Source organism: Lacerta agilis, chromosome 2 (genome assembly GCF_009819535.1).
Source record: "Lacerta agilis isolate rLacAgi1 chromosome 2, rLacAgi1.pri, whole genome shotgun sequence".
In the NCBI taxonomy this organism is placed as follows: domain Eukaryota; kingdom Metazoa; phylum Chordata; class Lepidosauria; order Squamata; family Lacertidae; genus Lacerta; species Lacerta agilis.
Window position 1 is genome coordinate 108,908,404 of NC_046313.1, and position 24,251 is coordinate 108,932,654.

At 44.4% G+C, this 24,251-nt stretch overlaps 1 protein-coding gene across 1 annotated transcript; it reads left to right on the forward strand.

Annotated features, from left to right (window-relative positions):
• Positions 1 to 1,850: 1,850 nt before the first annotated feature.
• Positions 1,851 to 8,457, forward strand: LOC117042413 (E3 ubiquitin-protein ligase TRIM11-like). Its single transcript, XM_033141959.1, has 6 exons — positions 1,851 to 2,267; positions 4,003 to 4,098; positions 4,389 to 4,619; positions 5,709 to 5,731; positions 6,222 to 6,340; positions 7,924 to 8,457. Exons 1-6 carry the CDS (start codon positions 1,851 to 1,853, stop codon positions 8,439 to 8,441), a joined length of 1,404 nt encoding a protein of 467 aa, XP_032997850.1. The 3' UTR covers positions 8,442 to 8,457.
• The last annotated feature ends 15,794 nt before the right edge of the window (positions 8,458 to 24,251 follow it).

Below are 24,251 nucleotides of genomic sequence, written 5' to 3' on the forward strand. Positions count from 1 at the left end.
TTTTTTAAAATATATATCTTTTTATTGAAAAGTCACGGGGGATTCCCCCCCCCCTTTTTAACCGAGTTCCCCCATCTCTTTCCCATTGCTCCCTATCTCTGCTCTGCCCACACTCGGGGAATAAAGGGAATCTTCCTCTCGGGGGATCTGCAGAATCGGGACTGCAGATCTCTTTCCGCGAGATGAGTGACTTATAGAAAACCTGTACTGTATATGAAATGAAGGATTCAGATTTCTTAGAAATTGCTGTTAAGTTAGGGGGGGGGGACCTGGGCGGGATGGGGGGGGGAGAGGCAAATGAATTCCCCAAGAGGCCGTAACTTAAATGTGTGTGTCCCTCTTCTCTCATCTGCTTTGCGTGCAGAATGTCCCAGGTTCAAATCATGCTATCTCCAGGTGCGGGTTTTTTGGGTGCGCGGGTGGGGGATTTCAGCTCCCAAAAATTCCAGCGCCATCCACGCCCTTTTTAGCACTTCCCACGATTGGCCACGAAATGCTCTTATTTGTGTTGCCGGATGAGCATTTTAGGACTTTCCTACCGCACGCGGTTTTGCTCCCTGTTTACACGTGGATTTTAGCCGATTTAACCTCTCCATCTTTTACCTTGCTAATTCGAAAAGAGCCACGTTTCTGTACAAAGCAGCTAACAAACGCGGCAAATAATAGGCGTCCTCTCTTGTGATCTGCATCATGGGAACCATCCGCATGATGATTTTTTAAAATGAAGTTAAAAGTGCCTCTCTCACATCCAGCCCCCGGTTTACCTCCTCTCAAATGTCCTTTAAACATAAACCTTTATTGTAAACAGCCTAGAGGTTCTATTATAAAAAGTGGGGTGTGTGTTAAATGAAATAAAATGCAAACGAAGCTGTTTCTGGACCAGGGTTTTTCACAGGGCGACAAGCTTCAACGGCAAGCTTAACTGAGGTGGCCACCATCAAACATCCATGTTGATTTTTCGATTGTATTTTTTATTGCCGTGTTTCTCATATTTTTATTGCATTAGATTTTGAATTACTTGGAATGCAAATGACAAACGTATTAAAATACCACGGAAATTATTTATATATATATATATATATATATATATATATATATATATATATATATATATGAAGGAACAGAATGCAATTCAAAACAATTGAACACAGTGCACTGCAACTGCTAAAACAGGCAAGAAGATAATAGAATCGTAGAGTTGGAAAGGACCCCAAGGGTCATCTAGTCCAACCCCCTACAATGCAGGAATCAAACAAAAGCAAATTATTAAGTGGTCTGCCAAGACCACCGGTAATTTCACAGCTGTCCATGGGGGGGAAAACATTTGGCAGTTGCAGTTCAGGTTGCAGATATGGGTTCTTCCGAATGCCTCCTGGAGATTTTAGGAATTGAGCTAGGACCTTCTGTCTACTGTACCCACTGAGCAACAGACCCCATGGCTGTTCTGGCAAGGAGGAATCTATCATGAGATTTGCCTTTCCTAAATACTTGAGGGAGGGTGATAATCTTTCTTAACAGGGTGTAGGAGAGGCATTTTTTTGATCCCACATATAAAATGTAATAAAACGACAAACATTAAAAAGTTCCCCATAAAAAAAACATTAAAAAGTTCCCCATATAGAGCTGCCTTACAATGTCATCTAAAAGTTGTGTAGTTCTTTTATCTCCTTGACATCTGATGGGAGAGCTTTGCACAGGGTGGGTGCCGCTGCTGAGAAGGTCCATGTGGATGGGGCAGGGGTTACACTTCCCATTTCAGACTAAAGTTTACAGGGATCCATTTCTCTTCAAGGTGCAACTGCTTCTGGAGAAGGAGAGAAGCTATGGCTGATCATAACAGGAGTGAAGCTATGGCTGATGAGAGGTACAGGAAGAGGATCCGAAAGGAAGTCACCTGCTCCGTCTGCCTCGAGTACTTTACTCGTCCGGTGGAACTGGGCTGCAGGCACAACTTCTGCGAAAGATGCATCTTGAGATGCTGGGAGGAGTCTGGTGAGGAAACCAGGTGCCCCGAGTGCAGAAAGTCTGTAGAAAAGGATTTCAAGAGAAACAGGCTTCTCACAAATATGGTCGGAATCATGAGTGAGTGGGATCATTCTGAGGAGAGAGAGGCTCAAAGGAGGCGCTCAGAATGTCAGAGGCACCAGAAGACCCTGGACCTCTATTGCCGGGACGACGAAGTCCTCTTCTGCAGGGAGTGTGACGCATCCCAAGGGCACAGCGGCCATAGGGTGATTCCTGTGGCGGAAGCCGTCCAAGACTACAAGGTAAGAATGAACCATGAATAGGAATGGCTGGTATATATGATGGGAATTAAAATCATAGAATTGTAAAGTTGGAAGGGATCCTGAGGATCATCTAGTCCAACCCCCTGCAATGCAGGAATATGCCATTGTCCCATAAGGGGATTGAACCTGCAACCCTCATGTTATAAGCCCCATTCTCTAACAAGCTGAGCCATTCAGCGATCAAGGTTAAAGGCTGTCCGCAAACCACTGTCTCCTCTGAGTGAGCATTTCTCCCTCCAATCCTAGGTGTGAGGGATGCAGTCTGCTGTCAACTGACTCTGCACATGCTCAGGAGGCCCCTCATCTAATTATATTTTGCACATCCTTGGAAAGATTCTTGCTCTGCCTCATAAGACTCTACTGGATATGTATATTAGCTATGATTGTGCACAAAAATAAAAGCCGATCTAGAAAGATTAAACGATGTTAAGTTGGCCTTGTAGGGAAAATAAATGCAGCCAAATTGAGTGCACTTTGCAAAGTGACTTTCCTGTTTCAGAATCTGATAATACAAAGAGCAGAGCAAGCATTGTAACACTGGAAAGAACTAATACATCAATTTATTTGGAATGGAAAGAAATGTACAATTGCTTTAGAAAGGCAAGCAAATAATAAAACCTAGAAGGATGATGTTTTGGGCATCTCAGAGATGCTTGCAGTTATAAAGGGGGAAAAATATTGTGAAGGCTCAGATCAAGAGGCGAAGATTTCCCCCCTTGGTTGTATTTCCATGTTAGCAATAATATTTATATACAGTGGTATCTTGGTTTGCAACCATTTTGGATTGCAACCACATCAAAATCGGAAGTGCGTGTCCCTGTTTTTGGGATGACAACCCTCCCCCCCCCTTTTCTTTTCTATACTGGCAAAAGCGTGCCTTGGGTTACAACATGTTTTACAAACAGACCTCCAGAACAGATTATGGTTGTAAACCAAGGTGTTACTGTATACAGGTACTGCCCTTCACCAAAAAACAAACAAACAACAAAAAAAACATTAGAGGCATAAAACAACATCCTTTCTCCTGTTGCCAGCCCTAAACTATGCAAAGAACTCAAGAGTCATGAGTTTTAAAGCAGTTGTGTTAATGCAGGTCTACCACTGGTGTTTGATCTTAGGCTTTCAGTGCAGGTGTGCTGTTTCAGATGAAGAGGGGGGAGTGAAAGCCAATTTCAGATTTACAAGCAAAGTTCAGGTCTACATGCTTGGATAAATGCAAGATCAGGTTTTTGCAAAGCAAGCAGTGTATTCCAACGGCTTTAACCAACTCCTACCAGCCACGATGCTGCAACAATCAACTAACCACCACAATTGCATCCCCCCCCAAAAAACCCACAACCCACTTCTTAGCAGTCCTAGACTGCAGGGTTGACATAAACTCTTTTGAACCCCTGCGTGTTGCAATATCAACAATGCTTCCTAAACATGACTTAACACTTTCTAAGTCACAATACCCATCCTGCAGTGTGGTAGATTTTATTTGCATTAGTGGGCAAACATTTCTCCATAACACTCATCAGTTGCATCTCTCATAGGCTAAATAAGCTGGATGGCAGAAGCAGGCCCTACAATCTCAAAAACTGGGGAACAAGAGCATAATTTAACTGTCCTCTCGCTTTCCATTTCTTCTCTCTATCTCGATGACGGTTTTGGTGATTATGTCCTAGAAACCTCTCACCAGGACCCAAATGGGAACTTTGGTTTTTCTTTTCAGGATCAGCTCTTCAAGTGCCTGGAGACTCTGAACGAGGAGAAGGCAAAAATTGAGGCGAACAAAGCAAGAACAAGTAGCGAAAGTGATTTCTTAGTTGTAAGTGTCGCTCTTACTGGGAAGTAAGCAAATAAGAAAAAGAATAAATGCTATGGAGAGAAATTAAAATTACATACTGAAGCCATCAGGCAGCTCCACTCTTTTAGATATCTATTTATTTGGGGACGCATGTTCTGAAAAATGCTTGAAAACTGATGCCTCATCTGTGAAAATACAATTCAGAAGCACCCACCCTGTTCCCTTGCAGCAATCCTCAAACAAATTTTACACTGCACAAAGAGTGGCAATGTTGCTAACAGCCTGTTTTTCTTTCCACGTGTTTCTTGCAGAAAAAAGTAATGTACGATAGGCGGAAAATGAAGGGCGAATTAAAGCAACTTCGTTCATTTCTGGGAAAATGGGAAAACCAGCAGCTGAAGGAGATGGAAGAGGTGGAGACGCAGATTGTGACGAAAACGCATGACCAGCTGGCCAAGCTCTCCAGAGAACTCTGCTCTCTTCAAAGTGTCATCCAGGAGCTGGAGGAGAAGCTTCAGCAGCCCCCCAGTGAACTCCTGCAGGTAGGACATTGGCATAAGGAGCCCAAGCTTATCTCCAGGTCAAGGCCACTACCAGACCAGTCTCTGCCTCTGTCAGTGTACAAAAAGTGACGCTGCTTGGTTTTGTGGAGCTGGTAGCCAGTTCTCTTATGTTAGGTGCAGGAGCATCTAAGAGAACAAGGAGACAATGCTCAGCTTCATTTGTTACTTAACAATGATGGAACCAGATGTTTTCTGCTCTTGGCTGGTGATGGGTCTGCTGCTGGCTCCCAAATCAGTGCCGTTGCCTTCCTGGCCTGCTTGTGGGATTTCCAGAAGCTGCAGTTGCCAAGAGGGGACTGGACTGGGTGGATCCGTTGGCCTGATCCCTGCAATGAACAGGTCCAATTTTTTTTTGCCTTTTAAGGTACGGGACAGTTTGTCATTTCAGGGCTTCTTTTAATAAGTTTTCCCTTCTTTGGTTATATATATAACACCGGTCTTGAAAGACCTACATTGGCTCCCAGTATGTTTCCGAGCACAATTCAAAGTGTTGTTGCTGACCTTTAAAGCCCTAAACTGCCTCGGTCCAGTATACCTGAAGGAGCGTCTCCACCCCCATCGTTCTGCCAGGACACTGAGATCCAGCGCCGAGGGCCTTCTGGCGGTTCCCTCACTGCAAGAAGCAAAACTACAGGGAACCAGGCAGAGGGCCTTCTCGGTAGTGGCACCCGCCCTGTGGAACGCCCTCCCACCAGATGTCAAAGGGAAAAACAACTGCCGGACTTTTAGAAGACATCTGAAGGCAGCCCTGTTTAGGGAGGCTTTTAATGTTTAATAGATTACTGCATTTTAATGTTCTGTTGGAAGCCGCCCAGAGTGGCTGGGGAAACCCAGCCAGATGGGCGGGATATAAATAATAAATTATTATTATTAATTATTATTATTATTATTATTTACATTACCTGAGTTGAGCTTAAAATAGGTGGACCCTGCTCAGGGCTTCATTTAAGAGGCTGTGTTCTGATTTTAGGTTATTACCCTGGTTGGGCTGAGGCATGGGACGTGGGCTTTTATGTATGGCCAGTTGTGGATGCTGAGTTCTCTCTTCTTTTTCTCTTTCCCCTGCAGGATATTAGAACCACTTTGCACAGGTATGTGGATCCCCCTTCTTTTCCTTTGCGCTTTGCGGTTCTGTGAAGGATGTGTGGACAGCAGGAAAGAGACTGGTTGTTTCCAAGGGGAGAGTAAAGGTCTTTGTGACCTCCAACTTTGAACAAATCAACAGGGCCCACTTTTTCTAAAGTTCCTATTTTCACTTCAAAACTTCCTTCTCTCAGTTTCTATCTTTCATTTATTTCTGACTCTCCTTTTTTCTGTTTCCACCTGGTAGTCTCAATAGTCTTCCCAAACTGGGATGTCTCTAAGAAAGGAACAAACCATTGTTCACACTTTTATTCCCTGTACTGTACTGCTTATTTCAATATATGTTTCAGCTATCCTCTTATTTTTCACCTTGAATATGACCAACCAGTTTCTTGAGACCTTTGTGATCCTCTCCCCTCTCCTTCATTTGCTTCCTTTGGGAATTCTAGTTTGGAAGGAGAGCAAGCTGGCATATTTAAATGTTTTGTTTCTCTACAGGCATGAGGGGAGACAGACGTTTGAGGCTCCCAACATTTTCCCTCCTGAATTGCTGTGGAAAGTTTGGGACTTCCGTGATATAAATTCCTTTCTGGAAGCTGTTGTAGAGCAGTTCAAAGGTAATGGCTGCAAAAATGTCATGCTGGATTTTGAATTGGTGCAGATGGAGGTTGAGGAAAAGCTCAAGGTGTCCTTTGTAATGCTAGGAGAGCCAGAAAAAATGGAACTTGAGGGTCAGTGGGGAAGGTAACTTTAAATTTCAATGAGGGGAAAAGGAATTTCTGCAGCCGCAGCTCAAAATGCCCTTCCATAAGACTGCCTCTCTCAGCCTGGTTCTTTCCGTTTGTTTCGGACTCTAACTCCGATCATCTCCAGCTGATAATGGGAGTCCAACAACATCGTGAAGGCCACAATTTTCCCCTGTCTGGAAATGTGTTTATTCCTTCAGCAACAGTGTCTCACCCACATGCAAATTTATGCAAGGACACTAGAAAAAACTCACACACTTCTGTGGCTGAAGCTTTGTATGACTTAAGGCCCACTGAAATCGACGGGGTGTGTTTGTGTGAGCAAGAATATTGTGGTGAATATAATGATCAGTTTGGTGGTTTCTATTTTTTGTAAATAATTTTTATTCATTTTCTCATAAAGGGGCAGGAATCCATATTAATAACAAATCAAGCCAAATCTTACCACATTCAAAAACACAATGCTGCCAATTATAGACTCCGAATTAATTAATTTCAATGGGACTTCCCATGTTCTGGATTTCAAGACCTAAATGATCAATTTGGTGGTTTCAGTGACATTCTGTCACAACTCAAGTTTAGCCAGGCCTCAGGCTTCAACACTTTAAGGCCTTAAGAGGCAGGTTGCTAAACTTTTCAAAAGCAGACAGTAGTTACCCTTGTGTATGCTGAGAGAGACAAAGGATCTCATAAGTAGAAGTCAAATGTGATTGTTTCGAAACAAGTGAAAAGACAAACAAGGTTCTGGAAACCAAGGAATGGTTGAGGGAGTTAGGTATGTTTAGCCTAGAAAAGAGCAGGCTGAGTGGATGATATGACAGCCATCTTCAAGTATCTAAAGGGCATGTAAGATGGAGCAAGATTGTCTTCTGCTCTGGAGGGTAGGACTCGGGCCAATGGCTTCAAGCTACAAGAAATGAGATTCTGACTAAACATTGATATCAACTGACTCTTTTTCTGTGCCATAACATTCATTAACAGCAGGACAGTGTGATGCTTAACCTCTCTTGCTTTCCCTTTCACAGCCACTCTAACATCAGGACTCTCTCTGCAGAAAGGTAAGCTGAGGTGCCTCAATCAATTAATCATAGTTATCCATCGGGGGGGGGGGAGCTGTTGGGGCCCATGTGCCGATAGCTGGTGGGGCCACAGTGGACACAACCAGAGTCCAAAGTCACTCCTTTTCTGAGATCCCAGCCTTTTTATTGCTCCCCTTCTTCGTCCTTGGCCAGTTGGCTATTGGGAGAGAGAATGGTGTCTTCATTGACCTTTCTAAATTGGACAGAGGGCCAAAGCTGGGCTACCCTAGCAGTGATGCCCATGGGAGGCCTACAGTCCAGGCAGGAGAGGAGCCCCCTTCCTCACTGATTCCTGGCATGGATCTAAGCTCACAATGTCTATCCTCCCAGCTGATTCCTCTTTTCTCTTCCTATCTCTCCTCGCGACGCCAATAGCAAGTGTAACTCTGGACCCCGCCACCGCTCATCCCCACCTGACCCTGACTGAGGATCGTCAAAGTGCGAGGTGGGGAGAGGCACATCAAGAGCTGCCGGACAATCCAGAGAGATTCAGTGGACATACCTTGGTGCTGGGGTGTGAGGAGTTTACAGCAGGGAGGCACTGCTGGGAAGTCACCGTAGGAACTGACAACATCTGGGCTGTGGGGGTCGCCAGGAAGACTGTGAAGAGAAAGGGCTTGGACTGCTTTAGCCCTGAGGCAGGCATCTGGGGACTTGGGCAGCTGGATAGCAAGCCCAGGTCTGCCCGCTGCTCTCTGCCGCTTCCTGGTCCGAAGCTGAAAAGATTCCGGGTGACTGTTAACTATGCAGGGCGCCGAATTCTCTTTTTTGATTGTGATACAGGAGATTTAGTCAAGTCCTTTACAAAGGCTGAATTCTCTGGGGATCCCCTTCTGCCCATCTTTTGCGTGGGGCCAGAAACCTACCTTGAACTGCACCCGGTGACACACTAGCCTGGCCACCCCTCCAGAAAAAAAAGAGAAATGTGTGGAAAAGTAACTTCCAGATCGTTTCTTGATTTTTTAAATCAAAGGATTGTGTCACTTCTGTGTATAGATGACATTAAAGATATGACAACAAGCACTAGAATGTGTCAGGTTTTTCTTTTTCCATTGTATATCTGCTTGGCTTGCCTTTCCTCATGATCTGGGTGTTGTTGTTGTTGTTCAGTCGTTCAGTCGTGTCCGACTCTTCGTGACCCCATGGACCAGAGCACGCCAGGCACACCTATCTTTCACTGCCTCTCGCAGTTTGGCCAAACTCATGCTAGTCGCTTCAAGAACACTGTCCAACCATCTCATCCTCTGTCGTCCCCTTCTCCTTGTGCCCTCCATCTTTCCCAACATCAGGGTCTTTTCCAGGGAGTCTTCTCTTCTCATGAGGTGGCCAAAGTACTGGAGCCTCAACTTCAGGATCTGTCCTACTAGTGAGTACTCAGGGCTGAGTAGGAGGACAGATCCTGAAGTTGAGGCTCCAGTACTTTGGCCACCTCATGAGAAGAGAAGACTCCCTAGAAAAGACCCTGGTGTTGACCTGGGTGCTTGAAGACAAATCAGGCACCCCCCAATGGAGCCCAAATTACCAATTTCACAAAACAGAAACATGCAGCTTAGATATATAAGCAAATCGCCAAATGTAACCTATATTATAGTCCACACAATGGAATGTCTGGGAGAGGCAATGCCAATTATTTTTATTACAATACAATCTTTATTACGGTCCATAGACCCATCAATTCGTTACAAAGCAATACCCAATTTGAACAACCAGCCTTCAGGTTACACAAACATTTTGTTCAGACTTAAAATAGGGATCATTGGTTGTAGCTGTTGGCGTATTTAAACTGAGTAACTGCACAGCAAAAAGCATTCTGAGGAGACTGCAAAGTATAATTAGGAGTTGTTTTAATTAAAGAAAAATAGAAGTTATATTAACTACAAGAACACTACAGAAACATGACCCATCCAGTGACCCACCACCCAGGGTACTGAGAGAGGTACGCAGACCTCTATATATTATACTGAATTTGATTGCTGATACGCCTTAAATCAATACAAACTTAACATCACCTGCTGTACTGCCCCACAGCTGCAAAACTAGGTCAGTTTTTTTCCTTCTTTCTTTTAAAGAGATACACATTTCTGTGGAACTGTAATGAACCTTAAACTGTAACCACTCAACACTAGCAACCACCGATAAAAACTTCGCAACTGCTAATGTCCTGGCATTTGTCCCGTCTTCCAGTAGGAACCTGACATTGTAATCCTCTGATTTTCCTGGGATCGGAACTAGCAGGGGTGAAATCAGTTCAGCCCCGGCTTGCTCGAATTTCACACAGTGCAGCAAAATATGTTTGATAGAGTCTGTGTCTTGGGCACACGAACACAGTCTTTGCTGGTAGGGAACCCCTCTCATCCTGCCCTCTAGCACTGCAGAGGGGAAAGCGTTTAACTTGGCTTTTGTAAATAACCTTCGGTAATTTGGTACGGTCAGGTTTTTAATGTAGGGCGATAATTTAAAAACATGTCCATATTGTACTCCTACTGCCAACAGACTGCAGACTGCGTGTGAACGATGTTGCAAGTCGCTGTGTGCATTATCCCAAAGTCTTTGCTTTCAAGTCTTTAGGGCACCTTCGTTTATTAGTATTATCGTTCCTATTCATTTCGTTTCTATACCGCTTTATATTTTAAAGATAAAATCTCAAAAGAGGTTTACAGCACGTTAAAACATTGATAAATAATCTCTTTTGCATACCTCCTTAAGAATGCTAGAGCAGCCAGAGAGGAATGGCAAATCAAGCTGTTATAATGTGCCGAAATGGCAAAACTGATCGGAAAGCTCAGGAAGCAAGGAGACAATAATTTCAAGAAAGAATGGAGAAAGTTTATAATTTATTTAGGAGACCACTGTAAGCACATGAAAACATTAGCAGGATGTAAATAACACTTGTTGGGAGTAGCGGGTGGCGCTGTGGTCTAAAGCACAGAGCCTAGGGCTTGCCGATCAGAAGGTCGGTGGTTCGAATCCCCACAACGGGTTGAGCTCCCGTTGTTCGGTCACAGCTCCTGCCCACCTAGCAGTTCGAAAGCATTCCCTCTGAGGACCCTTTTTCCTGTAAACACTGTGCAAAAACACTAGGAGACTCAACCAGCTCAGTAAACCAACTTTAACCAGGATTTGACCATCAAAGGGCTATCCCCAGTTCCGCCGTCCCCCACCTTGTTTCTTCTGCTGTAGGTGACTGAGAAGGGCTAGTGGTGGCAGCAACCCCCATGGTAGTAGGGGCGTGGCAGGGGGCGGGCCACCCCGGGTTCCATAATAGAGGGGGTGACAAATTATCAAGGAGCAATTTTTTTTGAATTTTTTTTTTTGAAAATGCTTGCTCCGAAGGTCTTATCTTACTATACTAGGGATTATATAGCTATATATGAAATTTCATGCATATCGGTTAATATCTGGTAGCAATACCCATCTGGCAACACTGCAGGGCTGTTGTGCAGCAGTTGGGCAAGCAAAGGGTGTAAGAAACTTTCCCTTCACCACAATGGAACCAGAGGAGGCTTGGAACTAATATTAAACTTGCTTTCCTCTGCAAAAATACCACTAAAGCGTGCACATGGAGGATGGCACCCTTAATTTCAGAATAGTTGGGGGGTGGAAATGCTGACGCATTTGACAAACCACAGAACGGTTGAGGCTTGAGGGTATCTGTTTCTGAAATCAGAATTTGGAATTCTATAATTATGATTATTTACAGTCAAATATTACATATTTAAAATTACTGTTGGTCGAAATTTTCCGATGTGGGCAACCCTGAGGCACCATTAGCCTGGGGAGCTTGTAGCCAGGGCTGCCTACAAAACAACCCCTAGGCCCTCTCTTCCCTTCTTTTGTTGTTGTTGTTATTTAGTCCTGTCCTACTCTTCTCTTCGTGACCCCATGGACCAGAGTACGCCAGGCACTCCTGTCTTCCACTGCCTCCCGCAGTTTGGCCAAACCCATGCTAGTTGCTTCAAGAACACTCTCCAACCATCGCATCCTCTGTCGTCCCCTTCTCCTTGTGCCCTCCATCTTTCCCAACATCAGGATCTTTTCCAGGGAGTCTTCTCTTCTCATGAGGTGGCCAAAGTACTGGAGCCTCAACTTCAGGATCTGTCCTTCCAGTGAGCACTCAGGGCTCATTTCTTTCAGAATGGATAGGTTTGATCTTCTTGCAGTCCATGCGACTCTCAAGAGTCTCCTCCAGCACCATAATTCAAAAGCATCCATTCATTTTCTCTTTTTTAAAAATATAATTTTTATTGATTAATCTTCATATATTACAATAATAAACGAAATTATATTACAATACATTGCATCATGTCTCTTATTATCCAATACTTTTGTGCTATTATACTAAGAGTATTACACCTCAAAAAGAAAAAGAAAAATGAAAAATGAAAACAAACAAACAAACAAACAAAAATTGCCAAAAACAACAAATTTTATCCAATATCATAAATAAACCAAACAATTAGACTTCCTGTCAATCCCAAATGTATATTCCACTAATACAAATGAATGTGGCTCCTGTTTGTTATACATTTCTTTATATATTTTCTAATACAGTCTTGTATCAACTTGTACCCTTACTCCTATTAACAAACTCGTTCTGTCTCCAAGGTCAATCAAATGCTGGCATAGTTAGCGTACCCTTACTGTATTTCCGGACATACAATTTATATTTATCCCATTTTTCCTTAAATTTTTGATTGGAGTTACTTCTCAGACTGTTTGTCAGCTGTGCCATTTCAGCAACCTCTTGTAATTTATTCTGCCAATCTGATAGCGTCAGGGTTTCTTGTTCCTTCCACCCCTTTGCCACCAAGGTGCGTGAAAAGCAGGGGTAGGCAACCTAAGGCCAGTGGGCCGGATGCAGCCCAATCGCCTTTTCAATCCAGCCCACGGACAGTCCGGGAATCAGCGTGTTTTTACATGAGTAGAATGTGTGCTTTTATTTAAAATGCATCTCTGGGTTATTTGTGGGGCATAGGAATTCGTTCATTTTGTTTTTTCTTTTGAAAATATAGTTTGGCCCACCACATTGTCTGAGGGATGGTGGACCGGCCCACGGCTGGAAAAGGTTGCTGACCCCTGGTGAAAAGCATCCATTCTTCCGCGATCAGTCTTCTTTATGGTCCACCTCTCACTTCCATACATGACTACTGGGAAAACCATAGCTTTAACTATACGTCCAGTTACAGGTGGGTAGCCGTGTTGGTCTGCCATAGTCAAAACAAAATCGAAAATTCTTTCTAGTAGCACCTTAGAGACCAACTGAGTTTGTTCCTTGTATGAGCATCTGAAGAAGTGTGCATGCACACGAAAGCTCATACCAGGAACAAACTCAGTTGGTCTCTAAGGTGCTACTAGAAAGAATTTTCGATTTTGTTTTAACTATACGGACATTTGTCGGAAAGGTGAGGTCTCTGTTTTTAGACACACCCTTCGGAGCAGGGCTGGGCAGCAATTCTTGCAAGGCAGTTTATTCATGCAAGAGATAAGCGTATCTCATTCAATTGCAAGTGGCTTTGTTCACGAGTAGAAGATCCAATCAAAGTCCCACTCGCGCTGGTAAATCTTTTGCAACAAAGGCGGGGGGGGGGCATGCCTCCAGGGCTGCAGATGCTTAGCTTCTCCCAACGCCTAAGGGAATCCCAGCCTGATGGGATCAAGATTGTCTCCGGCATAGGAGCCAACGCCTATAAAACATAAAATATTTGAGGGGGCCAGCCCCCCCACCCAAAGTTGGTGGACGTTGCCCTTCAAATGGTGTGCATGTGCTGTTTCATGCGATCGATTATGTGGGTCGGGGTTTACCTAATCCGGTCCATTTCTAAGTCCAGGACCAGGACATCCGCTGCCCCACCAGCAGATGCTGTAAAAAAGGAAGAGCTGTGTGTCATCAACATATTCTTGACAACGTGCTCCGAAATTCTGCGCTGCAAACCCCATAAACATGCTCTGAACTATCGGTTCTAACTTTAAGCTGCTTGTTCCACTCCCGTTCCCACAAAGAAATGATAGACCAGAAGCTATGGTTGTTGCTGATTGCATTTTAAATTATCTTTATTATATGTGAACATGCAATAAAATGCTTTTCTGAAATGCAGACATCACCCCCACCGCCCTTGAATGCAGAGTAAGAGCCGGGGGTGTTAGATAGAGCCCTATCGGTTCTAACTTTAAGCTGCTTTAAGCCACTGTTCCGCTCCCCGCTTCCCCCAAAGAAACCACAGACTAGCACCTATTGTTGTTGATTGCAAATCAGTTTTATTATATACAGTGCTTTTTTCGGGGGGGGTGCAAGGGGATGCATACCCTTAAACATTTCGTTAATCTAAGTTTGGCCTCATTAAGGGGCAGTATTTCAATATGAGTAGGAAAATGAGAGTAGCCCTAAACATTTTTTTTAAAGAAAAAAGTACTGATTATATATGAATATGCAATAAAATGCTTTTCCAAAATGCAGACACGACACCCCCCCCATGCAGAATAAGAGCGGAGATGCGACGCTGCCTGAATTGATTCGGCTCCCTGATTACGATTGCCTCAATTCTCCATATGTAGGGATAAGAATCGCTACTGGAAGGAATTTTGTAAATTATTATTTTGCTTCGACTGCAATTTGGAGCCTCTCAAGAGCTGATTGGCTGCCCAGTGAAGCGGCGTTGCCCCCGCCCCTGCTTATCCATTCACAACTCTTATCCATTCATCAACAGAGTCGCAGTCTCTGACTGGCTACTTTTCTCGTGGCGGCGATTTTGATTTGGTCGCCTGCTGCTTCGGCTCCTCCTTTTGCTGCTCACCAGAGCTGCTCCGGATCACACAAAAAGGGGTCACATTGCTCCTCTCTCCGCCGGACTAGGAGTGGTACGAATTGCTGCTTTGGTCGGACGTGGAGACAGAAGGATTCTCAGGCTTGGATCCGGTTTGCTCACCGATCTCGCCCCGCATTATCACCAAGGTGAGAGAATTATTCATTGCTCAATAGGCGCTCCTCGCCCTGCAGGACCCTTTCCTAGCGTGTCGCGCGGGAGATACGTGTACACAGTCGTGTGAATGGAAATGGCGTTTATTTTGCGTGGGGACATGATGGTGTTCCCTTCCCTTACCCTCAGTTTTATCTCTAGTCCTTTTTAAAAAAATATATATCTTTTTATTGAAAAGTCACGGGGGACTCCCCCCCCTTTTTAACCGAGTTCCCCCATCTCTTTCCCATTGCTCCCTATCTCTGCTCTGCCCGCACTCGGGGGAATAAAGGGAATCTTCCTCTCGGGGGATCTGCAGAATCGGGACTGCAGATCTCTTTCCGCGAGATGAGTGACTTATAGAAAACCTGTACTGTATATGAAATGAAGGATTCAGATTTCTTAGAAATTGCTGTTAAGTTAGGGGGGGGGACCTGGGCGGGATGGGGGGAGAGGCAAATGAATTCCCCAAGAGGCCGTAACTTAAATGTGTGTGTCCGTCTTCTCATCTGCTTTGCGTGCAGGAGGTCCCAGGTTCAAATCATGCTATCTCCAGGTGCGGGTTTTTTAGGTGCGCGGGTGGGGGATTTCAGCTCCCAAAAATTCCAGCGCCATCCACGCCCTTTTTAGCACTTCCCACGATTGGCCACGAAATGCTCTTATTTGTGTTGCCGGATGAGCATTTTAGGATTTCCTATCGCACGCGGTTTTGCTCTCTGTTTACACGTGGATTTTAGCCGATTTAACCTCTCCATCTTTTACCTTGCTAATTCGATAAGAGCCACGTTTCTGTACAAAGCAGCTAACAAACGCGGCAAATAATAGGCGTCCTCTTGTGATCTGCATCATGGGAACCATCCGCATGATGATTTTTTAAAAATGAAGTTAAAAGTGCCTCTCTCACATCCAGCCCCCGGATTACCTCCTCTCAAATGTCCTTTACACATAAACCTTTATTGTAAACAGCCTAGAGGTTCTATTATAAAAAGTGGTGTGTGTGTTAAATGAAATAAAATGCAAACGAAGCTGTTTCTGGACCAGGGTTTTTCACAGGGCGACAAGCTGCAATGGCAAGCTTAACTGAGGTGGCCACCATCAAACATTGCCGTGTTTCTTATATTTTTATTGCATTAGATTTTGAATTACTTGGAATGCAAATGACAAACGTATTAAAATACCACGGAAATATATATATATATATATATAAATATATATGAAGGAACAGAATGCAATTCAAAACAATTGAACACAGTGCACTGCAATTGCTAAAACAGGCAAGAAGATAATAGAATCGTAGAGTTGGAAAGGATCCCAAGGGTCATCTAGTCCAACCCCCTACAATGCAGGAATCAAACCAAAGCAAATCATTAAGTGGTCTGTCAAGACCACCAGGAATATTGCAGCTGTCCATGGGGGGAAACATTTGGCAGTTGCAGTTCAGGTTGCAGATATGGGTTCCTCCGGATACTTCCTGGAGATTTTAGGAATTGAGCTAGGACCTTCTGTCTACTGTACCCACTGAGCAACAGACCCCATGGCTGTTCTGGCAAGGAGGAATCTATCATGAGATTTGCCTTTCCTAAATACTTGAGGGAGGGTGATAATCTTTCTTAACAGGGTGTAGGAGAGGCATTTTTTTGATCCCACATATAAAATGTAATAAAACGACAAACATTAAAAAGTTCCCCATAAAAAAAACATTAAAAAGTTCCCCATATAGAGCTGCCTTACAATGTCATCTAAAAGTTGTGTAGTTCTTTCATCTCCTTGACATCTGATGGGAGAGCTTTGCACAGGGTGGGTGCGTCTGCTGAGAAGGTCCATGTGGATGGGGCAGGGGTTACACTTCCCATTTCAGACTAAAGTTCACAGGGATCCATTTCTCTTCAAGGTGCAACTGCTTCTGGAGAAGGAGAGAAGCTATGGCCGATCGCAACAGGAGTGAAGCTATGGCTGATGAGAGGTACAGGAAGAGGATCCGAAAGGAAGTCACCTGCTCCGTCTGCCTCGAGTACTTTACTCGTCCGGTGGAACTGGGCTGCAGGCACAACTTCTGCGAAAGATGCATCTTGAGATGCTGGGAGGAGTCTGGTGAGGAAACCAGGTGCCCCGAGTGCAGAAAGTCTGTAGAAAAGGATTTCAAGAGAAACAGGCTTCTCACAAATATGGTCGGAATCATGAGTGAGTGGGATCATTCTGAGGAGAGAGAGGCTCAAAGGAGGCGCTCAGAATGTCAGAGGCACCAGAAGACCCTGGACCTCTATTGCCGGGACGACGAAGTCCTCTTCTGCAGGGAGTGTGACGCATCCCAAGGGCACAGCGGCCACAGGGTGATTCCTGTGGCAGAAGCCGTCCAAGACTACAAGGTGAGAATGAACCATGAATAGGAATGGCTGGTATATATGATGGGAATTAAAATCATAGAACTGTAAAGTTGGAAGGGATCCTGAGGATCATCTAGTCCAACCCCCTGCAATGCAGGAATATGCCATTGTCCCATAAGGGGATTGAACCTGCAACCCTCATGTTATAAGCCCCATTCTCTAACAAGCTGAGCCATTCAGCGATCAAGGTTAAAGGCTGTCCGCAAACCACTGTCTCCTCTGAGTGAGCATTTCTCCCTCCAATCCTAGGTGTGAGGGATGCAGTCTGCTGTCAACTGACTCTGCACATGCTCAGGAGGCCCCTCATCTAATTATATTTTGCACATCCTTGGAAAGATTCTTGCTCTGCCTCATAAGACTCTACTGGATATGTATATTAGCTATGATTGTGCACAAAAATAAAAGCCGATCTAGAAAGATTAAACGATGTTAAGTTGGCCTTGTAGGGAAAATAAATGCAGCCAAATTAAGTGCACTTTGCAAAGTGACTTTCCTGTTTCAGAATCTGATAATACAAAGAGCAGAGCAAGCATTGTAACACTGGAAAGAACTAATACATCAATTTATTTGGAATGGAAAGAAATGTACAATTGCTTTAGAAAGGCAAGCAAATAATAAAACCTAGAAGGATGATGTTTTGGGCATCTCAGAGATGCTTGCAGTTATAAAGGGGGAAAAATATTGTGAAGGCTCAGATCAAGAGGCGAAGATTTTCCCCTTGGTTGTATTTCCAAGTTAGCAATGATATTTATATACAGTGGTATCTTGGTTTGCAACCATTTTGGATTGCAACCACATCAAAATTGGAAGTGCGTGTCCCCGTTTTTGGGATGACAACCCTTCCCCCCCCCCTTTTCTTTTCTATACTGGCAAAAGCGTGCCTTGGGTTACAACATGTTTTACAAACAGACCTCCAGAACAGATTATGGTTGTAAACCAAGGTGTTACTGTATACAGGTACTGCCCTTCACCAAAAAACAAACAAACAACAACAAAAAAAACATTAGAGGCATAAAAAAACATCCTTTCTCCTGTTGCCAGCCCTAAACTATGCAAAGAACTCAAGAGTCATGAGTTTTCAACCAGTTGTGTTAAGGCAGGGCTACCACTGGTGTTTGATCTTAGGCTTTCAGTGCAGGTGTGCTGTTTCAGATGAAGAGGAGGGTGAAAGCCGATTTCAGATTTACAAGCAAAGTTCAGGTCTACATGCTTGGATAAATGCAAGATCAGGTTTTTGCGAAGCAAGCAGTGTATTCCAACGGCTTTAACCAACCCCTACCAGCCACGATGCTGCAACAATCAACTAACCACCACAATTGCATCCCCCCCCCAAAAAAAAAAAAACCACAACCCACTTCTTAGCAGTCCTAGACTGCAGGGTTGACATAAACTCTTTTGAACCCCTGCGTGTTGGAACATCAACAATGCTTCCTAAACATGACTTAACACTTTCTAAGTCACAATACCCATCCTGCAGTGTGGTAGATTTTATTTGCATTAGTGGGCAAACATTTCTCCATAACACTCATCAGTTGCATCTCTCATAGGCTAAATAAGCTGGATGGCAGAAGCAGGCCCTACAATCTCAAAAACTGGGGAACAAGAGCATAATTTAACTGTCCTCTCGCTTTCCATTTCTTCTCTCTATATCGATGACGGTTTTGGTGATTATCTCCTGGAAACCTCTCACCAGGACCCAAATGGGAACTTTGGTTTTTCTTTTCAGGATCAGCTCTTCAAGTGCCTGGAGACTCTGAACGAGGAGAAGGCAAAAATTGAGGCGAACAAAGCAAGAACAAGTAGCGAAAGTGATTTCTTGGTTGTAAGTGTCGCTCTTACTGGGAAGTAAGCAAATAAGAAAAAGCATTAATGCTATGGAGAGAAATTAAAATTACATACTGAAGCCATCAGGCAGCTCCACTCTTTTAGATATCTATTTATTTGGGGACGCATGTTCTGATGGGAAAGAAATTTTTTTCCTTTGCTTGAAAAATGATGCATCATCTGTGAAAATACAACAATTCAGAAGCACCCAACCTGTTCCCTTGCAGCAATCCTCAAACAAATTTTACACGGCACAAAGAGTGGCAATGTTGCTAACAGCCTGTTTTTCTTTCCACATGTTTCTTGCAGAAAAAAGTAATGTACGACAGGAGGAAGATGAAGGGTGAATTAAAGCAACTTCGTTCGTTTCTGGCAAAATGGGAAAGCCAGCAGCTGAAGCAGATGGAAGAGGTGGAGATGCAGATTGTGATGAAAACGCATGAGCAGCTGGACAAGCTCTCCAGAGAACTCTGCTCTCTTCAAAGTGTCATCCAGGAGCTGGAGGAGAAGCTTAAGCAGCCCCCCAGTGAACTCCTGCAGGTAGGATATTGGCATAAGGAGCCCAAGCTTTTCTCCAGGTCAAGGCCACTACCAGACCAGTCTCTGCCTCTGTCAGTGTACAAAAAGTGACATACCTTGGTTTTGTGGAGCTGGTAGCTAGTTCTCTTATGTTAGGTGCAGGAGCATCTAAGAGAACAAGGAGACAATGCTCAGCTTCATTTGTTACTTAACAATGATGGAAGCAGATGTTTTCTGCTCTTGGCTGGTGATGGGTCTGCTGCTGGCTCCCAAATCAGTGCCGTTGCCTTCCTGGCCTGCTTGTGGGATTTCCAGAAGCTGCAGTTGCCAAGAGGGGACTGGACTGGGTGGATCCGTTGGCCTGATCCCTGCAATGAACAGGTCCATTTTTTGTGCCTTTTAAAGTATGGGACAGTTTGTCATTTCAGGGCTTCTTTTAATAAGTTTTCCCTTCTTTGGTTATATATATAACACCGGTCTTGAAAGACCTACATTGGCTCCCAGTACGTTTCCGAGCACAATTCAAAGTGTTGTTGCTGACCTTTAAAGCCCTAAACTGCCTCTGTCCAGTATACCTGAAGGAGCGTCTCCACCTCCATCGTTCTGCCCGGACACTGAGGTCCAGTACCGAGGGCCTTCTGGCGGTTCCCTCACTGCAAGAAGCCAAGTTACAGGGAAACAGGCAGAGGGCCTTCTCGGTAGTGGCACCCGCCCTGTGGAACGCCCTCCCACCAGATGTCAAAGGGAAAAACAACTGCCGGACCTTTAGAAGACATCTGAAGGCAGCCCTGTTTAGGGAGGCTTTTAATGTTTAATAGATTACTGCATTTTAATGTTCTGTTGGAAGCCGCCCAGAGTGGCTGGGGAAACCCAGCCAGATGGGCGGGATATAAATAATAAATTATTATTATTAATTATTATTATTATTTACATTACCTGAGTTGGGTTTAAAATAGGTGGACCCTGCTCAGGGCTTCATTTAAGAGGCTGTGTTCTGATTTTAGGACATTACCCTGGTTGGGCTGAGGCATGGGGCGTGGGCTTCGATGTATGGCCAGTTGTGGATGCTGAGTTCTCTCTTCTTTTTCTCTTTCCCCTGCAGGATATTAGAACCACTTTGCAGAGGTATGTGGGTCCCTCTTCTTTTCCTTTGCGCTTTGTGGTTCTGTGAAGGATGTGGACAGCAGGAAAGACACTGGTTGTTTCCAAGGGGAGAGTGAAGGTCTTTGTGACCTCCAACTTTGAACAAATCAACAGGGCCCACTTTTTCTAAAGTTCCTATTTTCACTTCAAAACTTCCTTCTCTCAGTTTCTATCTTTCGTTTATTTCTGCTTCTCTTTCCTTTCTTTCTGTTTCCACCTGGTAGTCTCAATAGTCTTCCAAAACAGGGATGTATCTAAGAAAGCAACAAACCATTGTTCACACTTTTATTCCCTGTACTGTACTGCTTATTTCAATATACGTTTCAGCTGTCCTCTTATTATTCACCTTGAATTTGACCAACCAATTTCTTGAGACCTTTGTGATCCTCTTCATTTGCTTCCTTTGGGAATTCTAGTTTGGAAGGAGAGCAAGCTGGCATATTTAAATGTTTTATTTCTTTACAGGCATGAGGGGAGACAGACGTTTGAGGCTCCCAATATTTTCCCTCCTGAATTGCTGTGGAAAGTTTGGGACTCCCGTGATATAAATTCCTTTCTGGAAGCTGTTGTAGAGCAGTTCAAAGGTAAAGGCTGCAAAAATGTCATGCTGGATTTTGAATTGGTGCAGATGGAGGTTGAGGAAAAGCTCAAGGTGTCCTTTGTAATGCTAGGAGAGCCAGAAAAAATGGAACTTGAGGGTCAGTGGGGAAGGTAACTTTAAATTTCACTGAGGGGAAAAGGAATTTCTGCAGCCGCAGCTCAAAATGCCCTTCCATAAGACTGCCTCTCTCAGCCTGGTTCTTTCCATTTGTTTCGGACTCCAACTCCAATCAGCTCCAGCTGATAATGGGAGTCCAACAACATCGTGAAGGCCACAACTTTCCCCTCTCTGGAAACGTGTTTATTCCTTCAGCAACAGTGTCTCACCCATATGCAAATTTATGCAAGGACACTAGAAAAAACTCACACACTTCTGTGACAGAAGCTTTGTATGACTTAAGGCCCACTCAAACTGACTGTGTGTGTGTGTGTGAGAGAGAGAGAGAGAGAGAGAGAGAGAGCAAGAATATTGTGGTGAATATAATGATCAGTTTGGTGGTTTCTATTTTTTGTAAATAATTTTTATTCATTTTCTCATAAAGGGGGGGGGGAATCCATATTAATAACAAATCAAGCCAAATCTTATTGCCCTGAATATAGAACCGGAGAAATCGAGAGATACATAGCCGCCCCGGCACCTTACCTCTCCTTTCTCTTGTCAAAAAACACAAGAAGGGCATTTACACTTGCCAGAAGTGCGGCATTGCCCACGCCAGTGCTGGAGGGGCTTTACAAAAAAATCCCATGCGCCCAAAGACTCTGCTTATGCCCACTAGGGGAAATAGGAAGCCCTGAGCACTCGTTCTTCAGATGCCCTCTATATGAAGAAGCTCGAAGGGAGATCCTGGATCCCATACTGGTGAGGTTTGCAAGCCTCCCGGAAAAGCAGACATATAATCTGCTCTTGTTTCGGTAAAGACCCAATGATTACCAGGGCGGTCGCCAGATTTTGTATCCATATTTGTAGACATAGACCTTCTTCCCAGCCCATCTAAGTTTCTCCTCAATGGAGCCGGGCTTAGCCTTCTGTAGCCACTATGTTAAACTTTTAATATTGTAATGTAATTAACAATTTCCTTCTGAATCTTGTTTAAAGCGTTTTTATAGGTATCGTTCCCAGAAATTGTTCTGTCAAAGGGATCCGTTGTATTCTTTTTGTAGTTATATTTTATTTTATTTTAAGAGCTGGTCTTCGACCGTAATAAAATTTATTTCAAGCCAAATCTTACCACATTCAAAAACAAAATGCTGCCAATTATAGACTCCGAATTAATTAATTTCAATGGGACTTCCCATGTTCTGGATTTCAAGACCTAAATTTGGTGGTTTCAGTGATACTCTGTCACAACTCAAGTTTAGCCAGGCCTCAGGGTTCAACACTTTAAGGCCTTAAGAGGCAGGTTGCTAAGCTTTTCAAAAGCAGACAGTAGTTACCCTTGTGTATGCTGTGAGAGACAAAAGATCCCATAAGCAGAAGTCAAATGTGATTGTTTCGAAACAAGTGAAAAGACAAACAAGGTTCTGGAAACCGAGGAATGGTTGAGGGAGTTAGGTATGTTTAGCCTAGAAAAGAGCAGACAGAGTGGATGATACGACAGCCATCTTCAAGTATCTAAAGGGCATGTAAGATGGAGCAAGATTGTCTTCTGCTCTGCAGGGTAGGACTCGAGCCAATGGCTTCAAGCTACAAGAAATGAGATTCTGACTAAACAATTATATCAACTGACTCTTTTTCTGTGCTATAACATTCATTAAGAGCAGGGCGGTGTGATGCTTAGTCTGTTTTGCTTTCCCTTTCGCAGCCACTCTAACATCAGGACTCTCTCTGCAGAAAGGTAAGCTGAGGTGCCTCAATCATAGTTATCCACCAGGGGGAGCTGGTGGGGCCCATGTGTCGATAGCTGGTGGGGCCACAGTGGACACAACCAGAGTCCAAAGTCACTCCTTTTCTGAGATCCCAGTCTTTTTATTGCTCCCCTTCTTCGTCCTTGGCCAGTTGGCTATTGGGAGTGGGAGAGAGAATGGTGGCTTCATTGACCTTTCTAAATTGGACAGAGGGCCAAAGCTGGGCTACCCTAGCAGTGATGCCCATGGGAGGCTAACAGTCCAGACAGGACTTCCTCACTGATCCCTGGCGTGGATCTAAGCTCACAATGTCTATCCTCCCAGCTGATTCCTCTTTTCTCTTCCTATCTCTCCTCGCGACGCCAATAGCAAGTGTAACTCTGGACCCCGCCACCGCTCATCCCCACCTGACCCTGACCGAGGATCGTCAAAGTGCGAGGTGGGGAGAGGCACATCAAGAGCTGCCGGACAATCCAGAGAGATTCAGTGGACATACCTTGGTGCTGGGGTGTGAGGAGTTTACAGCAGGGAGGCACTGCTGGGAAGTCACCGTAGGAACTGACAACATCTGGGCTGTGGGGGTCGCCAGGAAGACTGTGAAGAGAAAGGGCTTGGACTGCTTTAGCCCTGAGGCAGGCATCTGGGGACTTGGGCAGCTGGATAGCAAGCCCAGGTCTGCCCGCTGCTCTCTGCCGCTTCCTGGTCCGAAGCTGAAAAGATTCCGGGTGACTGTTAACTATGCAGGGCGCCGAATTCTCTTTTTTGATTGTGATACAGGAGATTTAGTCAAGTCCTTTACAAAGGCTGAATTCTCTGGGGATCCCCTTCTGCCCATCTTTTGCGTGGGGCCAGAAACCTACCTTGAACTGCACCCGGTGACACACTAGCCTGGCCACCCCTCCAGAAAAAAAAATAGAAATGTGTGGAAAAGTAACTTCCAGATTGTTTCTTGATTTTTTTAAATCAAAGGATTGTGTCACTTCTGTGTATATATGCCATTAAAGATATGACAACAAGCACTAGAATGTGTCAGGTTTTTCTTTTTCCATTGTATATCTGCTTGGCTTGCCTTTCCTCATGATCTGGGTGTTGTTGTTGTTGTTCAGTCGTTCAGTCGTGTCCGACTCTTCGTGACCCCATGGACCAGAGCACGCCAGGCACGCCTATCTTTCACTGCCTCCTGCAGTTTGGCCAAACTCATTCTAGTCGCTTCAAGAACACTGTCCAACCATCTCATCCTCTGTCGTCCCCTTCTCCTTGTGCCCTCCATCTTTCCCAACATCAGGGTCTTTTCTAGGGAGTCTTCTCTTCTCATGAGGTGGCCAAAGTACTGGAGCCTCAACTTCAGGATCTGTCCTACTAGTGAGCACTCAGGGCTGAGTAGGAGGACAGATCCTGAAGTTGAGGCTCCAGTACTTTGGCCACCTCATGAGAA